At 42.9% G+C, this 17,349-nt stretch overlaps 1 protein-coding gene across 1 annotated transcript in view; it reads left to right on the forward strand.

The window, feature by feature from the left end:
* LOC139542343 (synaptotagmin-6-like) overlaps window positions 1-17,349 on the forward strand; it is an 81,709-nt gene that overhangs the window by 53,870 nt on the left and 10,490 nt on the right. The window contains exons 2-3 of the mRNA XM_071347648.1: window positions 13,525-13,966; window positions 15,203-15,761. Coding sequence (XP_071203749.1) covers window positions 13,525-13,966; window positions 15,203-15,761 — 1,001 coding nt within the window. The remainder of the gene's footprint in view (window positions 1-13,524; window positions 13,967-15,202; window positions 15,762-17,349) is intronic.

Here is a 17,349-nt window from a genome sequence, read left to right on the forward strand (position 1 = left end):
TTCTCCAAAAAGTATGATCTTTGTCCCCATGTGCAGTTGCAAACCGTAGTCTGGCTTTTTTATGGTGGTTTTGGAGTAGTGGCTTCTTCCTTGCTGAGCGGCCTTTCAGGTTATTTCAATATAGAACTAGTTTTACTGTGGATATAGATACTTTTGTACATATTTCCTCCAGCATCTTCACAAGGGCCTTTGCTGTGGCTCTGGGATTGATTTGCACTTTCGCACCAAAGTACGTTCATCTCTAGGAGACAATACATGTCTCCTTCCTGAGCGGTATGACGGCTGCGTGGTCCCATGATGTTTTTACATGCGTACTATTGTTTGTACAGATGAACGTGGTACCTTCAGGCATTTGGAAATTGCTCCCAAGGATGAACCAGACTTTTGGAGGTTTACACTTTTCTTTCTGAGGTCTTGGCTGATTTCTTTTGATTTTCCCATAATGTCAAGCAAAGAGGCACTGATTTTGAAGGTAGGCCTTGATTTGGGTATGTCATTTTAGGGCCGAAAATTGAAAAAAAGTGTCCAATCCTTAAGAGGTTTTTAGCCTTTATCTCTTTCAGTAATGCCAGGAATGGAAGAGGTCTTTATTCCAGTGAGGTGGCTAAGGCGAACACCACCATGTTTAGTTTTGCCCAACATAGATCGAGGCACAGACAAGGTCTCAATGGGGATAGCTGAGCAGGCTGGCTAAAAGCCTGCTACCTGGCCTGCACCCTAGCTCAATGTGGAGCTAGAGGAGTTAGAGCCCTATCTATGTTGATAGATAATATCAGAGCAACCCTCCAGGTAGGATGGAGTCTGTCACTCCTCAGCAGTTCAGGCTTGGTCCTGCTTGTGGGTGAGTCCCAGACAGAGGGTCAATTATCTATAAATTCTATATTTTGGGAGGGGCAGGAAACAGTTTTCAACCAGCAATTGAGTTGTGAAACTGCTATAGAGCTCATCCCTCCCCTAACTGGGAGGGGGCCAGAGACAATTACTCGATGCCAACACATCTTTCTAGCTAATTTACATGCTGAAGCTATGTTGCGCTTGGTGACCTCTGACTGTTTCATCCTAGGTGCCGACGTGGATAACAATATCCCTACACTCTCCAGTTTTAGCCTTAGCTAGCACCCTCTTCAGATTAGCCTTTACGTCGGCAGCCCTGCCCCCTAGTAAGGAGTGTATGATCGCTGGATGATTCTTTTTAAGTCTAATATTGCAGGTAATGGATTCGCCAATGACTAGGGTTTTCAATTTGTCAGAGCTAGTCGAGGCTTCGGTGGCTCAGACCTCGTAATGGGTGTAGGAGAGACTTGAAAAGGCTCGGCCTCTGACTCCAACTCTTACCTTAATGGGGAGAACCGGTTGAAAGTTTCTGTCGGCTGAATGAGCGACACCGGTTGAGTATGCCTACAGCGTTTCTTTCCAGAAACCTTGAGAAAATTGTCCGGCTGCGGGGACTGTGCGGGGGGGGATTTATACTACTATCTGTACTTACTGGTGGCACAGACGCTGTTTCATCCTTTCCTACACTGAAATTACCCTTGACTAATGATTGCATCTGAAGCTGGGCTTCCAACTCGGCTATCCTCACCATAAGGCGATAGTTCTCCTGTGTATTATGAGTACAGCGACTGCAATTAGATGGCATAGCGTTAATGTTACTACTTTTTGTTGTTGAGGTCCTGTAAAATCATGTTCAGCCAGATAAAGTGTCCGAGGTGAAAACGTTGAATGAAAATAGTAGAGCGAGGAAAAACCTATGATGTTGGTAAATGTGTTTAAATGCAGAGTTTTGATGAAACGGTTATTAAAAGTAAACAGATAGCAGAGCAGCACGGAGACAACGTGGTGTGGGCAGAATGTTTTTTTTTATTAACATTTATTGTGAGGGACTTTGTCTTACATTTCCTTTCCATAATCCCATCCCATTTTCTCCACACAAAATCAGGGATACTGCTACTATGGATTCCATCTAGCTCCAACCCTAAATAACAGCATTATCTAATAGTAGACCTCACCGCAGCTCAGTGTGAGAATGTTACTGTGAGGGTGTAATATATTCTTTCCCATAATCCATTCCCATTTACTCCTCACACCTCTAGCAGGCAGGCAGATTTACTGGACATACACGCACACCTCTGGCAGGCAGGCAGGCAAGCAGATATGTTGGAGCCTAACCCTCGTCTTCCTTGCATGCTGTGGAGCTTAAGGATTTAGGGATGCAGAGGATTAGAGGATTTCAGATTGCGGCGGGGAAGAGAGAACAAAAAAAAGAGAAAGCCATGAAATGCAGCTATCTAAAAACGGCTCAGGGGCTGCAGCATCTAGATCAGAACCCATTATTTCACCCCCTGAGGGAGAGAAGAAAGAGAAGCCACCATTAAGAGCCCATTGTTGCATGCCTGGGAGGGCGTGCTTTAGAATACTTAGAAGTAAAGGAGATAACAGGGACATGGGAACCCTGCCTTTAATCTTCTTGTAGTTTCCTGGGTATACTACTCTTCAATTATACTAGTATACTATACAAATGCTGTGATATTTTTATCATGTTGTACTGTGTCTTAAGATATTTGCATTTCTTGTGAACATTGAAATTGTGTGAAAACCAGGAAGCTTGGAAGCTTGGCAGGAAGCTGGAAGCTTGGCCCCAGTGATGTACTGGGCCGTTCACACTACGCTCTGTTGTGCCTTGCGGTCGGAGGCCGAGCAGTTACCATACCAGGCAGTGATGCAACCAGTCAGGAAGCTCTCGATGGTGCAGCTGTAGAACCTTTTGAGGATCTGAGAACCCATGCCAAATCTTTTCAGTCTTCTGAGGGGGAATAGATTTTGTCGTGCATTCTTCACAATGAGATTACATTGAACCAACATGGAATAGACGTTAAATTGACGTCTGTGCTAGTGGTGCACTGGTCAGCTGTTTGTTCATCCGCACCCAACTGCAATTACTAATAATCCATCCGCAACGGTATGTGATAAAGTGAAAATCTTTAGCAGATACTTTTTCTAAACCTGAAAAGGGACAACTTCTAAATGTTATTCAGCGAAAAAAGGCAAATATCCAAATCGGATCTTAGTAACCACATTGTGGGCCTGTATGTCAATAATGATGGATTTGACAAATATCCACTTTGTTACATCAGATTTGTTGAATGTGCAACAATCAAGCATCCTTCTGTCCCCCACGGTCTGCATTCCATTGACCTCTTTACCACATCCCCATTACCTTCCCGATGTCTTTCCAGGAGTTCAAACTCATTTTCGTGTCTTTGAAATCCAGACACGAGGTTTCATAAAGGTGTTTTTTGTTCTTGTTCTGATAGCCTTTTGTTAAAGTTATCCATGTTTGTTGTCAAGGAAGTTGTTAAGGAAGTGAGTTTGTGTTTAAACAGGATGTACTGCCCCCCTACCGTCAACCAATCATGTCAATGTGGAGCTATGCAGATTCCTCTGCAATGTTACAAACTTCGGGTGGTGCTCGGCATCGCTGGGATATTCCGGACTGCTAGTATAGACAATGTGCTGTAGGCTACAACTAGAGACTGCTGAACAATGTTTTAACGGGGTGCAGGATATTATTTTTGGCTGATGTAGATTGCTTCTGCTTGTAATTTGTAGGGTATTTGTCAGTACACTTGTCTATAATTAGATAGGACTACATACAGCTTCTCTTCTGTTGTTATACTGTACAATGCCCAAGAACAGAGTTTCTGTTTTGGTTTTAGCCCTAGCACTACACAGCTGATTTAAATAATCAAAGCTTGATGATGAGTTGGTTATTTGAATCAGCTGTGTAGTGTTAGTGCAAAAAACAAAACATGCAACATGTAAAGTGTTGGTCCCATGAGCTGAAATAAAAGATCCCAGAAATCTTCAGATGCAAAAAAGTACATTTCTCTTGAATTTTGGGCACAAATTTGTTTATATCCCTGTCAGTAAGCATTTCTCCTTTGCCAAGATAATCCATCCACCTGATAAGTGTGGCATACCAAGAAGCTGATTAAACAGCATGATCATTACACAGGTGCACCTTGTGCTGGAGACAATAAAAGGCCACTCTAAAATGTGCAGTTTTGTCACACAGCACAATGCAACAGATGTCTCAAGTTTTGAGGGAGCATGCAATTGGCATGCTGACTGCAGGAATTTCCACCAGAACTGTTGCCAGAGAATTTTATGTTAATTTCTCCACCATAAGCCGCCTCCAATGTAATTTTATAGGCCTGCATACTCACCAGACATGTCACCCATTGAGCAAGTTTGAGCAAGTTTGGGTTTCTCTGGATCAATGTGTACGACAGCGTGTTCCAGTTCCCGACAATATCCAGCAACTTTGCACAGCCATTTAAGAGGAGTGGGACAAGATTCCACAGGCCACAACCAACAGTCCAATCAACTCTATGTAAAGGAGATGTGTTGCGCTGCATGAGACAAATTGTGGTCACACCAGGTTACTGGCTGGTTTTCTTTTTTTAATGGTATCTGTGACCAACAGATGCATATCTGTATTCCCAGTCATGGAAAATCCATAGATTAGGGCCTAATTCATTTATTTAAATTTACAGATTTCCTTATATGAACTGTAACTCAGTAAAATCTTTGAAATGGTTGCATGTTGCATTCATATTTTTGTTCAGTGTAAACTGACATTGGTAAAGTTTTCTCTGTCATCTCTGCTTCTTTCGCAGAGAAAATATGTCAAGGTACCGGGGATAAAATGCCATAAAGGAAAAAAGGGAAATATTTTCTCTGCAAAATTTCAAAATGACATCAGTTTGACTGGTTGTAAGGAAATTCAAAGCTGTGCAAACTACCCAACATGTTTCTGATAAGATTTCTGTTCGGCTTGGATGTATATTTTATGTGTTTGAAATACTATCAGCTTTTAATATGCTGGTAAAGACAGCACCTCCACAGATGGTATCTAACTGGGCATTGGCATTCTCTCAAGATGCTGAAAGAAATAATTCATATTTCTCCACTCCTGTTCCAGAGTCAAAAGTTTGCCTACATTTGGTGTAGGCCTATCATTTCACTGCAAGAAATTCTTAATTCTGCAGGAGTTAATATTAATACTGTGAGAGGTTATAGACTTACAATCAGTGTCTAGATTTCAGTTTCCATTTAGCCCACCTGAACAGTAGGCTACAGTTCGCCTGGCGCGTCATAAGCCTATTTGAAGTACCCATCTTGTGACTGTCGAATTTGTATAGCGCCTCATGATCATCACACATGACATAGCCGGCACTGCTATCATCCTCTTTCACCACTTCACCAAATCTTTCCCAAACATTAGGCTACTTTTCTGTCCCTCTCCACTCTTTATTTTCAACTAAATTTTTTCTCTTACTGAATTAAACTCCATAGTCCTTTTTGCCTCTTTGGATCAACATGAACCTTTTCTGCCCTGAAAGCATTTGGGGATTGGCGTGTAGGCTATTTGGCGCGCTTGGTGCACTTAGTTAGGCCCTAAGATGTAGGCTTATGCACCAATGCCAGATTGCCTAAAACAATTAAATAAAATCCTCAGTGTAGCCTATAGATATAAATTGCCCAAGAATTATATATTTATGGATTTGTTAAGGTATTGTTTTTCTCTTTATTCAACCCGCCCGCCACCCACCCATCCTTCATCCACGCAATATTTCATGACGGGTTATGAGTCATCCCGTGTATCACTAGTCTGTGCCTAGTGGGATGTCTAGGAGATGTGATATTATAGCACAACTGAATGCCCCTGTCTTTGATAGCAGCGTGACTCTGAGCCACTCTCCATTGCTGTGGCTGCCCTCTCCTTCACAGGGAAATATCAGCTGTCTTGGCGATGTGTTGTTGGAGGGAGAGCCTTGAGTTGTAATTGAGGGGCACAGGGCAGGGATAGCACCGCTGCTCCCACCTTCCTCAGAGATGTCCCTTTCCAGAAAATGAGCGAAGCAATACACGCCAAAGATTTTAATTCATTTGATCACCACGGATACTTAAGGATCTTGAAAGATTTAAATCCAAAAGGTTGACCTTGGCTTATCATTAAACACTCTCCTTGTTGCATTGTGGTCTGCAACATGTGTAATACAAGTTCTAATGCATCATTACTAATGCAATACAACTCATGTTGTGCACTGCAAGCAGTGTATTTGGTATCTCTTGCATCGTGTCGTTAGGTCTTTGCAAAGATGGACTGGACAGTGTTGTTTTTGCTGGAGAGCTGAGTCGATTCATAACAGCCAGGAGAGAGAGTGCATACATCTGTCTAATGACTAGGTTTCTATGGAAACCAGGTTATATTTTGAAGGCACTTGAGGTGAAAAACCCCAGGGCTTCCGTTTTCTCTTTGACTCTGCTTCAAAACAATGCTTAATTAAATTAGTGGGCCATTCTGAAAGGCTGCATATGCTCCAGCCAAGGCCTAGCTTGGTAGCACTTTATATTGGCTGAGGTCTCAGCCAACCCTTTTTATTGTCCATTATCCTTATATTGAAATAGGCTACTTTACAGTAGAGCTTTTTACTGGGCCTACTGGCGCCAGCGTTGAGCTTGATGTTGATATAAATGTATGTTGGAGCTTCTGAGCTTTCAAGACAAAACAATACAAATACATTTAAATTATGAATCCTTTTTTTCAATTATAAGTCCAGAAACATAACATATTCTTTCACGTGGTCTTTTGATACATGGCCTTTGTAGGCTCAAACACATGGATTGATGTTGTGGAAATATAAGGGTTGAATCACAGCTACAGTGGCGTGCGAAATTATTCACTCCCCTTGGCATTTTTCCTATTTTGTTGCCTTACAACCTGGAATTAAAATTGATTTTTGGGGGGTTTGTATCATTTGATTTACACAACATGCCTACCACTTTGTTGATGCAAAATATATTTTATTGTGAAACAAACAAGAAATAAGACAAAAAATCTGAAAACTTGAGCATGCATAACTATTCACCCCCCCAAAGTCAATACTTTGTAGAGCCACCTTTTGCAGCAATTACAGTTGCAAGTCTCTTGGTGTATGTCTCTACAAGCTTGGCACATCTAGCCACTAGGATTTTTCCCATTCTTCACGGAAAAACTGCTCCAGCTCCTTCAAGTTGGATGGGTTCCGCTGGTGTACAGCAATCTTTAAGTCATACCACAGATTCTCAATTGGATTGAGGTCTGGACTTTGACTAGGCCATTCCAAGACATTTAAATGTTTCCCCTTAAATCACTCGAGTGTTGCTTTAGCAGTATGCTTAGGGTCATTGTCCCGCTGGAAGGTGAACCTCTGTCCCAGTCTTGTAACGCTCTGGGTGTCGGGGGGGGGGGGGGGGGTTGTGAAGTCAGACGCAGGAACAAACACCCACAAAACACAAGTGAAACCCAGGCTGCCTAAGTATGATTCTCAATCAGGGACAACAATTGACAGCTGTCTCTGATTGAGAATCATACCAGGCCGAACACCAAATCCCAACATAGAAAATCAACCATAGACCAACCCACCCAACTCACGCCCTGACCAACTAAAATAAATACAAGACAAAGGAAAACTGGTCAGGAACGTGACAAGTCTCAAATCTCTGGAAGACTGAAACAGGTTTCCCTCAAGAATTTCCCTGAATTTAGCGCCATCCATCATTCCTTTAATTCTGATCAGTTTCCCAGTCCCTGCCGATGAAAAACAAACAGGAAAACGCTATGTCTGGCGCAAACCCAACACCTCTCATCACCCCGAGAATACCATCCCCACAGTAAAGCATGGTGGTGGCAGCATCATGCTGTGGGGATGGTGTTCTCGGGGTGATGAGAGGTGTTGGGTTTGCGCCAGACATAGCATTTTCCTTGATGGCCAAAAAGCTCAATTTTAGTCTCATCTGACCAGAGTATCTCCTTCCATATGTTTGGGGAGTCTCCGACATGCCTTTTGGCAAACACCAAACGTGTTTGCTTATTTTTTTCTTTAAGCAATGGCTTTTTTCTGACCACTCTTCCGTAAAGCCCAGCTCTGTGGAGTGTATGGCTTGAAGTGGTCCTATGGACAGATACTCCAATCTCCGCTGTGGAGCTTTGCAGCTCCTTCAGGGTTATCTTTGGTCTCTTTGTTGCCTCTCTGATTAATGCCATCCTTGCCTGGTCTGTGAGTGTTGGTGGGTGGCCCTCTCTTGGCAGGTTTGTTGTGGTGACATATTTTTTCAATTTTGTAATAATGGATTTAATGGTGCTCCATGGGATGTTCAAAGTTTCAGATATTTTTTTAGAACCCAACCCTGATCTGTACTTCTCCACAACTTTGTTCCTGACCTGTTTGGAGAGCTCCTTGGTCTTCATGGTGTCGCTTGCTTGGTGGTGCTCCTTGCTTAGTGGTGTTGCAGACTCTGGGGCCTTTCAGAACAGGTGTATATATACTGAGATCATGGGACAGATCATGTGACACTTAGATTGAACACAGATGGACTTTATTTAACTAGTTATGTGACTTCTGAAGGTAATTGGTTGCAAAAGATCTTATTTAGGGGCTTCATAGCAAAGGGGGTGAATACATACAGTGGGGAGAACAAGTATTTGATACACTGCCGATTTTGCAGGTTTTCCTACTTACAAAGCATGTAGAGGTCTGTAATTTTTATCATAGGTACACTTCAACTGTGAGAGACGGAATCTAAAACAAAAATCCAGAAAATCACATTGTATGATTTTTAAGTAATTCATTTGCATTTTATTGCATGACATAAGTATTTGATCACCTACCAACCAGTAAGAATTCCGGCTCTCACAGACCTGTTAGTTTTTCTTTAAGAAGCCCTCCTGTTCTCCACTCATTACCTGTATTAACTGCACCTGTTTGAACTCGTTACCTGTATAAAAGACACCTGTCCACACACTCAATCAAACAGACTCCAACCTCTCCACAATGGCCAAGACCAGAGAGCTGTGTAAGGACATCAAGGATAAAATTGTAGACCTGCACAAGGCTGGGATGGGCTACAGGACAATAGGCAAGCAGCTTGGTGAGAAGGCAACAACTGTTGGCGCAATTATTAGAAAATAGAAGAAAATAGAAGAAGTTCAAGATGATGGTCAATCACCCTCGGTCTGGGGCTCCATGCAAGATCTCACCTCGTGGGGCATCAATGATCATGAGGAAGGTGAGGGATCAGCCCAGAACTACACGGCAGGACCTGGTCAATGACCTGAAGAGAGCTGGGACCACAGTCTCAAAGAAAACCATTAGTAACACACTACGCCGTCATGGATTAAAATCCTGCAGCGCACACAAGGTCCCCCTGCTCAAGCAGGCGCATGTCCAGGCCCGTCTGAAGTTTGCCAATGACCATCTGGATGATCCAGAGGAGGAATGGGAGAAGGTCATGTGGTCTGATGATTCAAAAATAGAGCTTTTTGGTCTAAACTCCACTCACCGTGTTTGGAGGAAGAAGAAGGATGAGTACAACCCCAAGAACACCATCCCAACCGTGAAGCATGGATGTGGAAACATCATTCTTTGGGGATGCTTTTCTGCAAAGGGGACAGGACGACTGCACCGTATTGAGGGGAGGATGGATGGGGCCATGTATTGCGAGATCTTAGCCAACAACCTCCTTCCCTCAGTAAGAGCATTGATGATGGGTCGTGGCTGGGTCTTCCAGCATGACAACGACCCGAAACACACAGCCAGGGCAACTAAGGAGTGGCTCCGTAAGAAGTATCTCAAGGTCCTGGAGTGGCCTAGCCAGTCTCCAGACCTGAACCCAATAGAAAATCTTTGGAGGGAGCTGAAAGTCCGTATTGCCCAGCGACAGCCCCGAAACCTGAAGGATCTGGAGAAGGTCTGTATGGAGGAGTGGGCCAAAATCCCTGCTGCAGTGTGTGCAAACCTGGTCAAGAACTACAGGAAACGTATGATCTCTGTAATTGCAAACAAAGGATTCAGTACCAAATATTAAGTTCTGCTTTTCTGATGTATCAAATACTTATGTCTTGCAATAAAATGCTAATTAATTACTTAAAAATCATACAATGTGATTTTCTGGATTTTTGTTTTAGATTCCGTCTCTCACAGTTGAAGTGTACCTATGATAAAAAATTACAGACCTCTACATGCTTTGTAAGTAGGAAAACCTGCAAAATCGGCAGTGTATCAAATACTTGTTCTCCCCACTGTATGCACACACCACTTTTCAGTTTTTTTTAAAACAACTTATTTTTTTCATTTCACTTTACTAATTTGGACTATTTTGTGTATGTCCATTACATGAAATCCAAATAAAAATCAATTTAAATTACAGGTTGTAATGCAACAAAATAGGAAAAACGCCAAGGGGATGAACACTTTTGCAAGTGTTCATTTGCAAGTGTTTACTGCACTAGCTGTCATTAGCATTTACTGTGGTTGAACCTTTCTCATTTACATCATGGTGTAATGTAATGAATCAAAAAATATTGGCCCAGGGAGAGCCAATAATGCAAGACACCATATTGATGTTTAAACCATTGGGAATACTCCAGCTGGCTTAGAGATAAAGCACAGATGCTATGTCTGTGCTATTAAAATAGCAGTAGTCAATCATCTATCACTGCATCATACCTCAATATTTTCTTCCTCACCTTTCTAAATCCACACCTGAAGGAGTATCGATTGAGTAGCCTAAGCTGACTGGTTCTGTCATGAGAAGGCGTCCTGAACAATTCCTTTTGATTGATTGTAAAGCTGATCTGTCTTGGGGGGATGTGATCATCAATAGTGTTTTAAATCCTGAGGTCAGTCCATTCCCACGCTGTCTGTCTATCTATCTGTCTGTCTGTCTCAGTGTGGTTGGGCCCAGCACCCCACTTGGAGTAACGGCCTCACACTGTTCTGCTTCATTACCCTATACTATTTGTCTGTCGGTTTGGGAAGGAACACACACCCTTGCACCATGACCAATACTCTGTGTACCTCCCAAAATGGCACCCTAATCCCTATATAGTGTACTACTTTTGACCAGAGTCCATAGGTCTGGTTAAAAGTATGGCACTGTATTGGGAATAGGATGCCATTTGGGATGCAGCCCCTGCCTGTATATCTGTTTGTCACCACCAGTCTGTCTGTCTGTCTGTCTGGGAAGGAACACAAAAGACTGCACCGTGATCAGCCCCCAGTGGGCTTTGGCCTCGCTGCCCAGTATCTACAGCTGCAGCACTGTCTAGTGTGTACATTACATCACACAGAGAGAAAATAGAACTTCACTGCCCACTGTCTAGACCTGTGGGCGTACATCAGTGTCTCTAGTGTGGACACCACTATATGTAGAGCAAATAGAGCTCTGATAACTGTATGTCAACGATCTCATGTGCGGAAGTGTCTTGTGACAGACTGTCAGTGCACGTAATATTTGGTTCCGTGTTCCGATGATTCAATGTCCGGTTATGCTGTCATATTGGGAAATAAATATGTGCGTAGGATAATTAAACGGATACTAACAAGTGTTAGCGCAATGACTGGAAGACTGAAGTATCCCTTTAACAAACAATTGGTAATGTGTTTAATGTTATCGGTGGTTACATATCTTGGGAAAATTCTTCTCAGCCATCGTAGACCATTTCAGCGACATAAAATATCCATTCTATGCTCCCTTCAGATAGTCTACATAAACCATCAATCTACTGTATCTTCTCATTTTTCATCACAGCAAATGAAAAATGTGCCAGTGATAGGTTGGTCAACACTGTCCTTTGTGCAGAACTGTGAGGAATGGTAGTTGACAAGGAGAAGTCATGGCCGGGGATAATGTTGAAATCCCCTAGGAGCAGAGGCACAAATCCCCCAGTCTTGGAAATCTAGTCTCCATCTTGGATAAGCCTAAAGCGCTCCGTACTGGACACACAATTTATAAAATGATTTGATGGATAGTTCTGAACATGAGAGTTTTCATCTGAGTAAAAATGTACCGTTTTTTTATCTGTGGACATTTGAAAGTTATAACTGCACTCGAAACCATAAGGCATGCATGAAGATATCTAATAATTATAATACAAGATCAGGTAAAGTGTGAAAGGATTCTGAAAGGATCAAATGTAGAAAAAGAAGAATCCATGCTGATATTCCATCCATGTTTCATTTGAACCACTTGCAAATCTTCCTGTCTAAATATTATGTCATAGGCTATAATGTAACTGTTGAACGAACAAATATCCTGCAGTGAAAATGTTTAACATATGCTCATATTTGTCCATTAAACTGAGAAACAGTTGAGCCAGCTGAATTTCTAAAAGGAACTAATTGAATCTGCCTCGGAGCAGGTCGTCTTATCTATCTAACAGTTGGGAATTATGTTGAGATTGGAGTCAGAATACACTTAGAAAGCCCCAAGATGCTCAGGGACTGTTCAGTGTGAATTATTGCAGACAATTCAGAGTAATCAAGACTGCAGCAGCAAAGAACGAATGCTGCAGCAAAACCGAAGAAATAAAAGTCAATTTTCCACTGTGGAAGTATGGAAACGTTGGCAAGTATCAGGTGGAGAAAAATAATTACATTGCATCAAGAATATATTTACTGAATAACACTGGGTGAAGCCAAGCCAACAATGTGGTGTTTTTTCTATGCCTTCTCAATTCATATTAATGTTTGCTTGGTGCTGCCTGTCAGCATTTTCGTTGGCTCTCCAGGTCTTTGGATCCCATTTGTTCTTCCAGAAAGCATATTCATAATATTGAAATGTAAATGACTTGGGTTGTTCCAAGCACACCCCACCCCCGTCTCGTCTTAACACCCACACACGTACAGATAGGCTAGAAACACACCCCATTCATTGATGCAACTATCTCTGCGGCAGTTATCCCAAGAGTCTTTGTTGCTATTGAAATAGATGATATGCCTATTTATAATTTATCAGAGTTAACTGTAATTACTTTTTAACTCAGTTGCAACAAAGTGTGTGCTACTGCGATAACAACTGTGTGTGTGTGTGTGTGTGTGTGTTACTTATCTTTTTACTGCTTTAAAGCTGTAATCCTTAATGGGGGAACTGCCACATCCGTTTGGGATATTACAACAACAAAGAAGTTACTGCAAACAACCAACACTGTTTTTTCCCTCGGACATCATTGCACACGTGATAGAACAACAAAATATGTACTGCAATGTTTTGGACCACACTGCTCGACGCACCTCACCTCTGTTTCGTTCATGAAACAAAAACAATAAGAAAGGTGCTGGGGTGAACAGTGGCGCTTTACTCCCTCGTGCAGAGTCCATTTCTAAGGATGAGCGTTTATGTATTTATCACACACATCCATACAGCAATGAAGACAAATGTATAATATGATCATCAATCTTCCGAAAACAGGTTGGATAGTAAACATTTGGCTGACTTACCGCCAGTATTTAATTGCCACTGATACAGCAATACCAATCTATGGTGTTAACGTGATGCTGCACCCACTGTGCCATACTAATCTACTGTTCCATATTTTGTGTTTCAATCTAATTGATTCTGATTTTCTTCTCACTGTCTCCTCCATCTGTTTGTCCATATTGTGTGATCCTGCGTTTGGTCCCTGCGGATCTGCTCCAGATGTCACTTTTGGCCTCCTCCTCAGCGTGTTTGTGGTGTGCGGACTTGTCCTGTTGACTCTTTGTGCCTTCGCCTCCTGGAAGCTGTGCTGGGTGCCTTACTGGCAGAACAAGGCAGCAGCAGCCCTTTCCTCCAGCTCTGCAGCCCTGACCCCGGCCTGCGGTCCCCCAGACGACTGCCCCCCCTTCCACCTCCACATCCACCCTCCTCAGCCCCAGCACCAGTTCCTCCCAAGCCCCAACCAGCAGAAGTCACCGGTCACCATGGCAACGGAGAAAGTGAAGGACCCGATGGGTTCCGTGGGTTTCCTGGAGGCTGCTGTGAAGATAAGCCACACGTCACCTGATATCCCAGCGGAGGTGCAGCTCTCAATGAGGGAACACTTTATGAGGCGTACTCAACGCATGCAGCGGCAGGCCACTGAGCCTGCTTCCTCCTCCAGGTTAGCACACACTCGCGCCATCGACATGAATACATAAACACACAAACACACGCACACACAGAGGCGTGGTCAGAAAACTAAAAGGCTCAGTTAGTTAGCAGAAATATCGATAGTCAGTTCTAAAGAATCACAGGAATTGGCAACCCTCATAGGAACCTGACAGTACAGGCCAAATATCCACATAATGGCAACAAAGATAGAAAATGTACTTTTAATCTACCTGAATCCACTTGAGTATTCCACAGCCACACACACATACACACGCGCACGCACGCACGCACACACACACACACACACACACACACACACACACACACACACACACACACACACACACACACACACACACACACACACACACACACACACACACACACACACACACACACACACACACACACACACACACACACACACACATGCACACACTAACATAGACACACAAATACATACAGAAAACTGAATGGGTCTGGTAGTCAGCAGAAATATCAATCGTCAGTTATAAAGAATCCTCATAGGGACCTCACAAATCTCATAAGAACTGCACGAAGAAAGTTAGTCATTCATTTTTTATCTGAATCCAATTTGTTATTCCGCAGCCATTTAAAAATACAGTTTCTGCATGATTATCACAGTGCAAAAAGGCAATTAAGTTTCATTTTGTTTTGGTCCTCCCAAGCCCATATACTTTCTGCCTGTGAGCCATTTGGTGCTGTTAATTTAAAATATGGTAATTAATATCTCCAGATCACTTCATGAGAAGTAATGGAATACACTTAAAAGCGTGGGGGGAAACACCAGTAAAACAATCCCACAGCTATTATTCCACATAGCCACAACTCCAACTGATTATTGGATGTATCTCAAATTATTTTTCAATTACATAATCTTTATGTTCTGTTGTCTTGAAAGACCCCATACCCGTATTGAATAACAGACCCTAAGATGAGGACTATTTGTACTACTGAGTAAAATAAATTGAATCGAGGACCATACGGTTCTAGGTTGCAGAAACACTATTAAGATTCAAAAACCACTTGGAATTGAATTCACCTGCTGGGCAATCAAGCACAATTCTTCAAACACTGACTTCTCCAGGCATCATAATGAAGCTGTTTATATTTCCCCCTCTCTCTCCTCTGTCTCTGCCTTTGTATACACTGCCCTTTGCTACTACCGATTGCATGGTTTTATAAGGTTCTCGTATTTTTCCCCCCTCTCTCTCCATCTCTGCAGACACAGCTCATTCAAAAGGCACCTGCCCAGACAGATGCAGTCGATCAGCCTGGACCTTGGCAATGACTACTTGGACGAGGACGAGCAGCCCACCAGCATCGGACGCATCAAACCCGAGCTCTACAGACAGAAGACCCTGGACACTGACGAGTCCGCCAAGAACAGCAACGCCAAGAACTGTGGGAAGATCAACTTCTCCTTGAAGTACGATTATGAAAATGAGGCCCTCCTGGTCCACATCCTCAAAGCCTTCGACCTGCCCGCCAAGGACCTGTGCGGCAGCTCAGACCCCTACGTCAAAATCTATCTTCTCCCTGATCGCAAGAAGTTCCAGACGCGCGTCCACCGGAAGACGCTCAACCCCACGTTTGACGAGTCCTTCCAGTTCCCCGTGCCTTATGATGAGCTGGCTGTTAGGAAGCTCCACATGAGTGTGTTTGACTTTGACAGGTTCTCCAGACATGATATGATCGGGGAGGTGGTGGTGGATAACCTCGTTGAGACTTCAGACCTCTCCAGAGAGACGGACATTTGGAGGGACATTCAGTACACCACAACTGTAAGAACATATGTCTGTTAATCTCTCACTTAAAGCAGAGTTGACATAGTCTGGTCCCAGATCTGTTTGTGCTGTCTTGCCAACTCCTATGGCCATTGTTTGGCATGACAAAGCCCATAGGAGTTGGCAAGAGAGCACAAACAGATCTGGGACCAGCCTAGAGTTAACATTGTTTACATGTGTAACCAGTTAGAATAATAACCTCATTCAAATCATTATGCCCCCCAGAAAAAAATATGCATTTTTTTTCAGTGTGTCATAAATACTTTTCTAAAGTAAGACGTTATTCTCATCATATGAAATGACAGTAGTTATAAGCTAAAGGCATAACAAGTACTTGTAATCATTACAAAGGTCATGAAACTGTCTGGGCAAAAAAAATGTGATCCTTCCAACGACATACTGAAGTGGTCATTAATTTTTATACTAATCTTTTTTTGATGGTGTCCTGAGGATGTCTTGTTGTGCTAAGTGCAGTAGTTGCACTATGTTGTTGGCGTCCGTTTGGAATCTATTTGATGCTTCTCTTCACTGGAAGGCACTTCAGTCAGAGTATTATCTGTGGCCCGTATTGTTGAACTTCAGCTGCCTTTGGAGGCACCGCTCAATAATCTAGTAGTTATTGCTAAAGTGGCAGAAAGCAGTTGCCTCGTTGCTCAGCACACACATTTTATTGAACAAGGAAATGACTCACTGCCAAAACTCCCTAGCTCACCATCTTGTAGGCAATTGCAAAGTTAAGTACGCAGTATGCAGACAAGGGGGGTTCTAAATGTCTCATGAATTGTTTCATTAAGGATGCAGTAGATTAAACAATATGGGGTTTAGGAGCATGTACCTGTAACATGAGCCTGAGCCTTGGGCTGGATGAAAGTACTGTTTACAAATGTAAATGTTTAGAGCTGAGAATAGAGCTGAGAACCCCAAAGCTGGTCAGAGGGGGGTTTGTGTGGAGAAGAGTACCAGCCGGCAGCTTTACTCTGTTAATAGTTAATAGATCAAGGGAATGCATCAATAATACCAACCCACAGGCATTAGGAAGATAAAGAGTCTAGAGGGGGCGGGCTGGGAGAAGGACGGAGAGAAAGAATTATTGACATCAGGCAGTGTCTTAGAGCATGTTTGATCCATACAAACTGTTTTGGGAGGGTTTGCTTACTAATCATTGGCCGGTTAGAGGGCGATTAATCAATATCTGTAATACATAATAGAAATGTGTAGGTAGGCCCACTGTTTCCACTGCTTCATCCTGTGGTGATATAGTGCTAAATGATAGTGGCTGACTAGAAACTCAGAGGAATTGAAGGGGTGTGGTTGTATTGCTTCAGAACTCAAAAAACGATCTCACCTGAGACATATCTTAAATTTGAACACTAATCCTGGCTCAAACCCCGATTTTTGCATTTTCCCAAATAACATTGACACTTGCAGCCCATGCCTTCAGCCACACCCAACCACCGCTTTAATCCTTGCCCTTTGGCTACAACGCTGCACTAATACCCTGAAAAGTAATACTTTTTTACTGAGAGGAGGCATTAATAACAGGTCATATTGCCTTCAGACGGAGAGGGCAAAGGGGCAATGCCTA

Source organism: Salvelinus alpinus, chromosome 17 (assembly GCF_045679555.1).
Source record: "Salvelinus alpinus chromosome 17, SLU_Salpinus.1, whole genome shotgun sequence".
Lineage (NCBI taxonomy): Eukaryota > Metazoa > Chordata > Actinopteri > Salmoniformes > Salmonidae > Salvelinus > Salvelinus alpinus.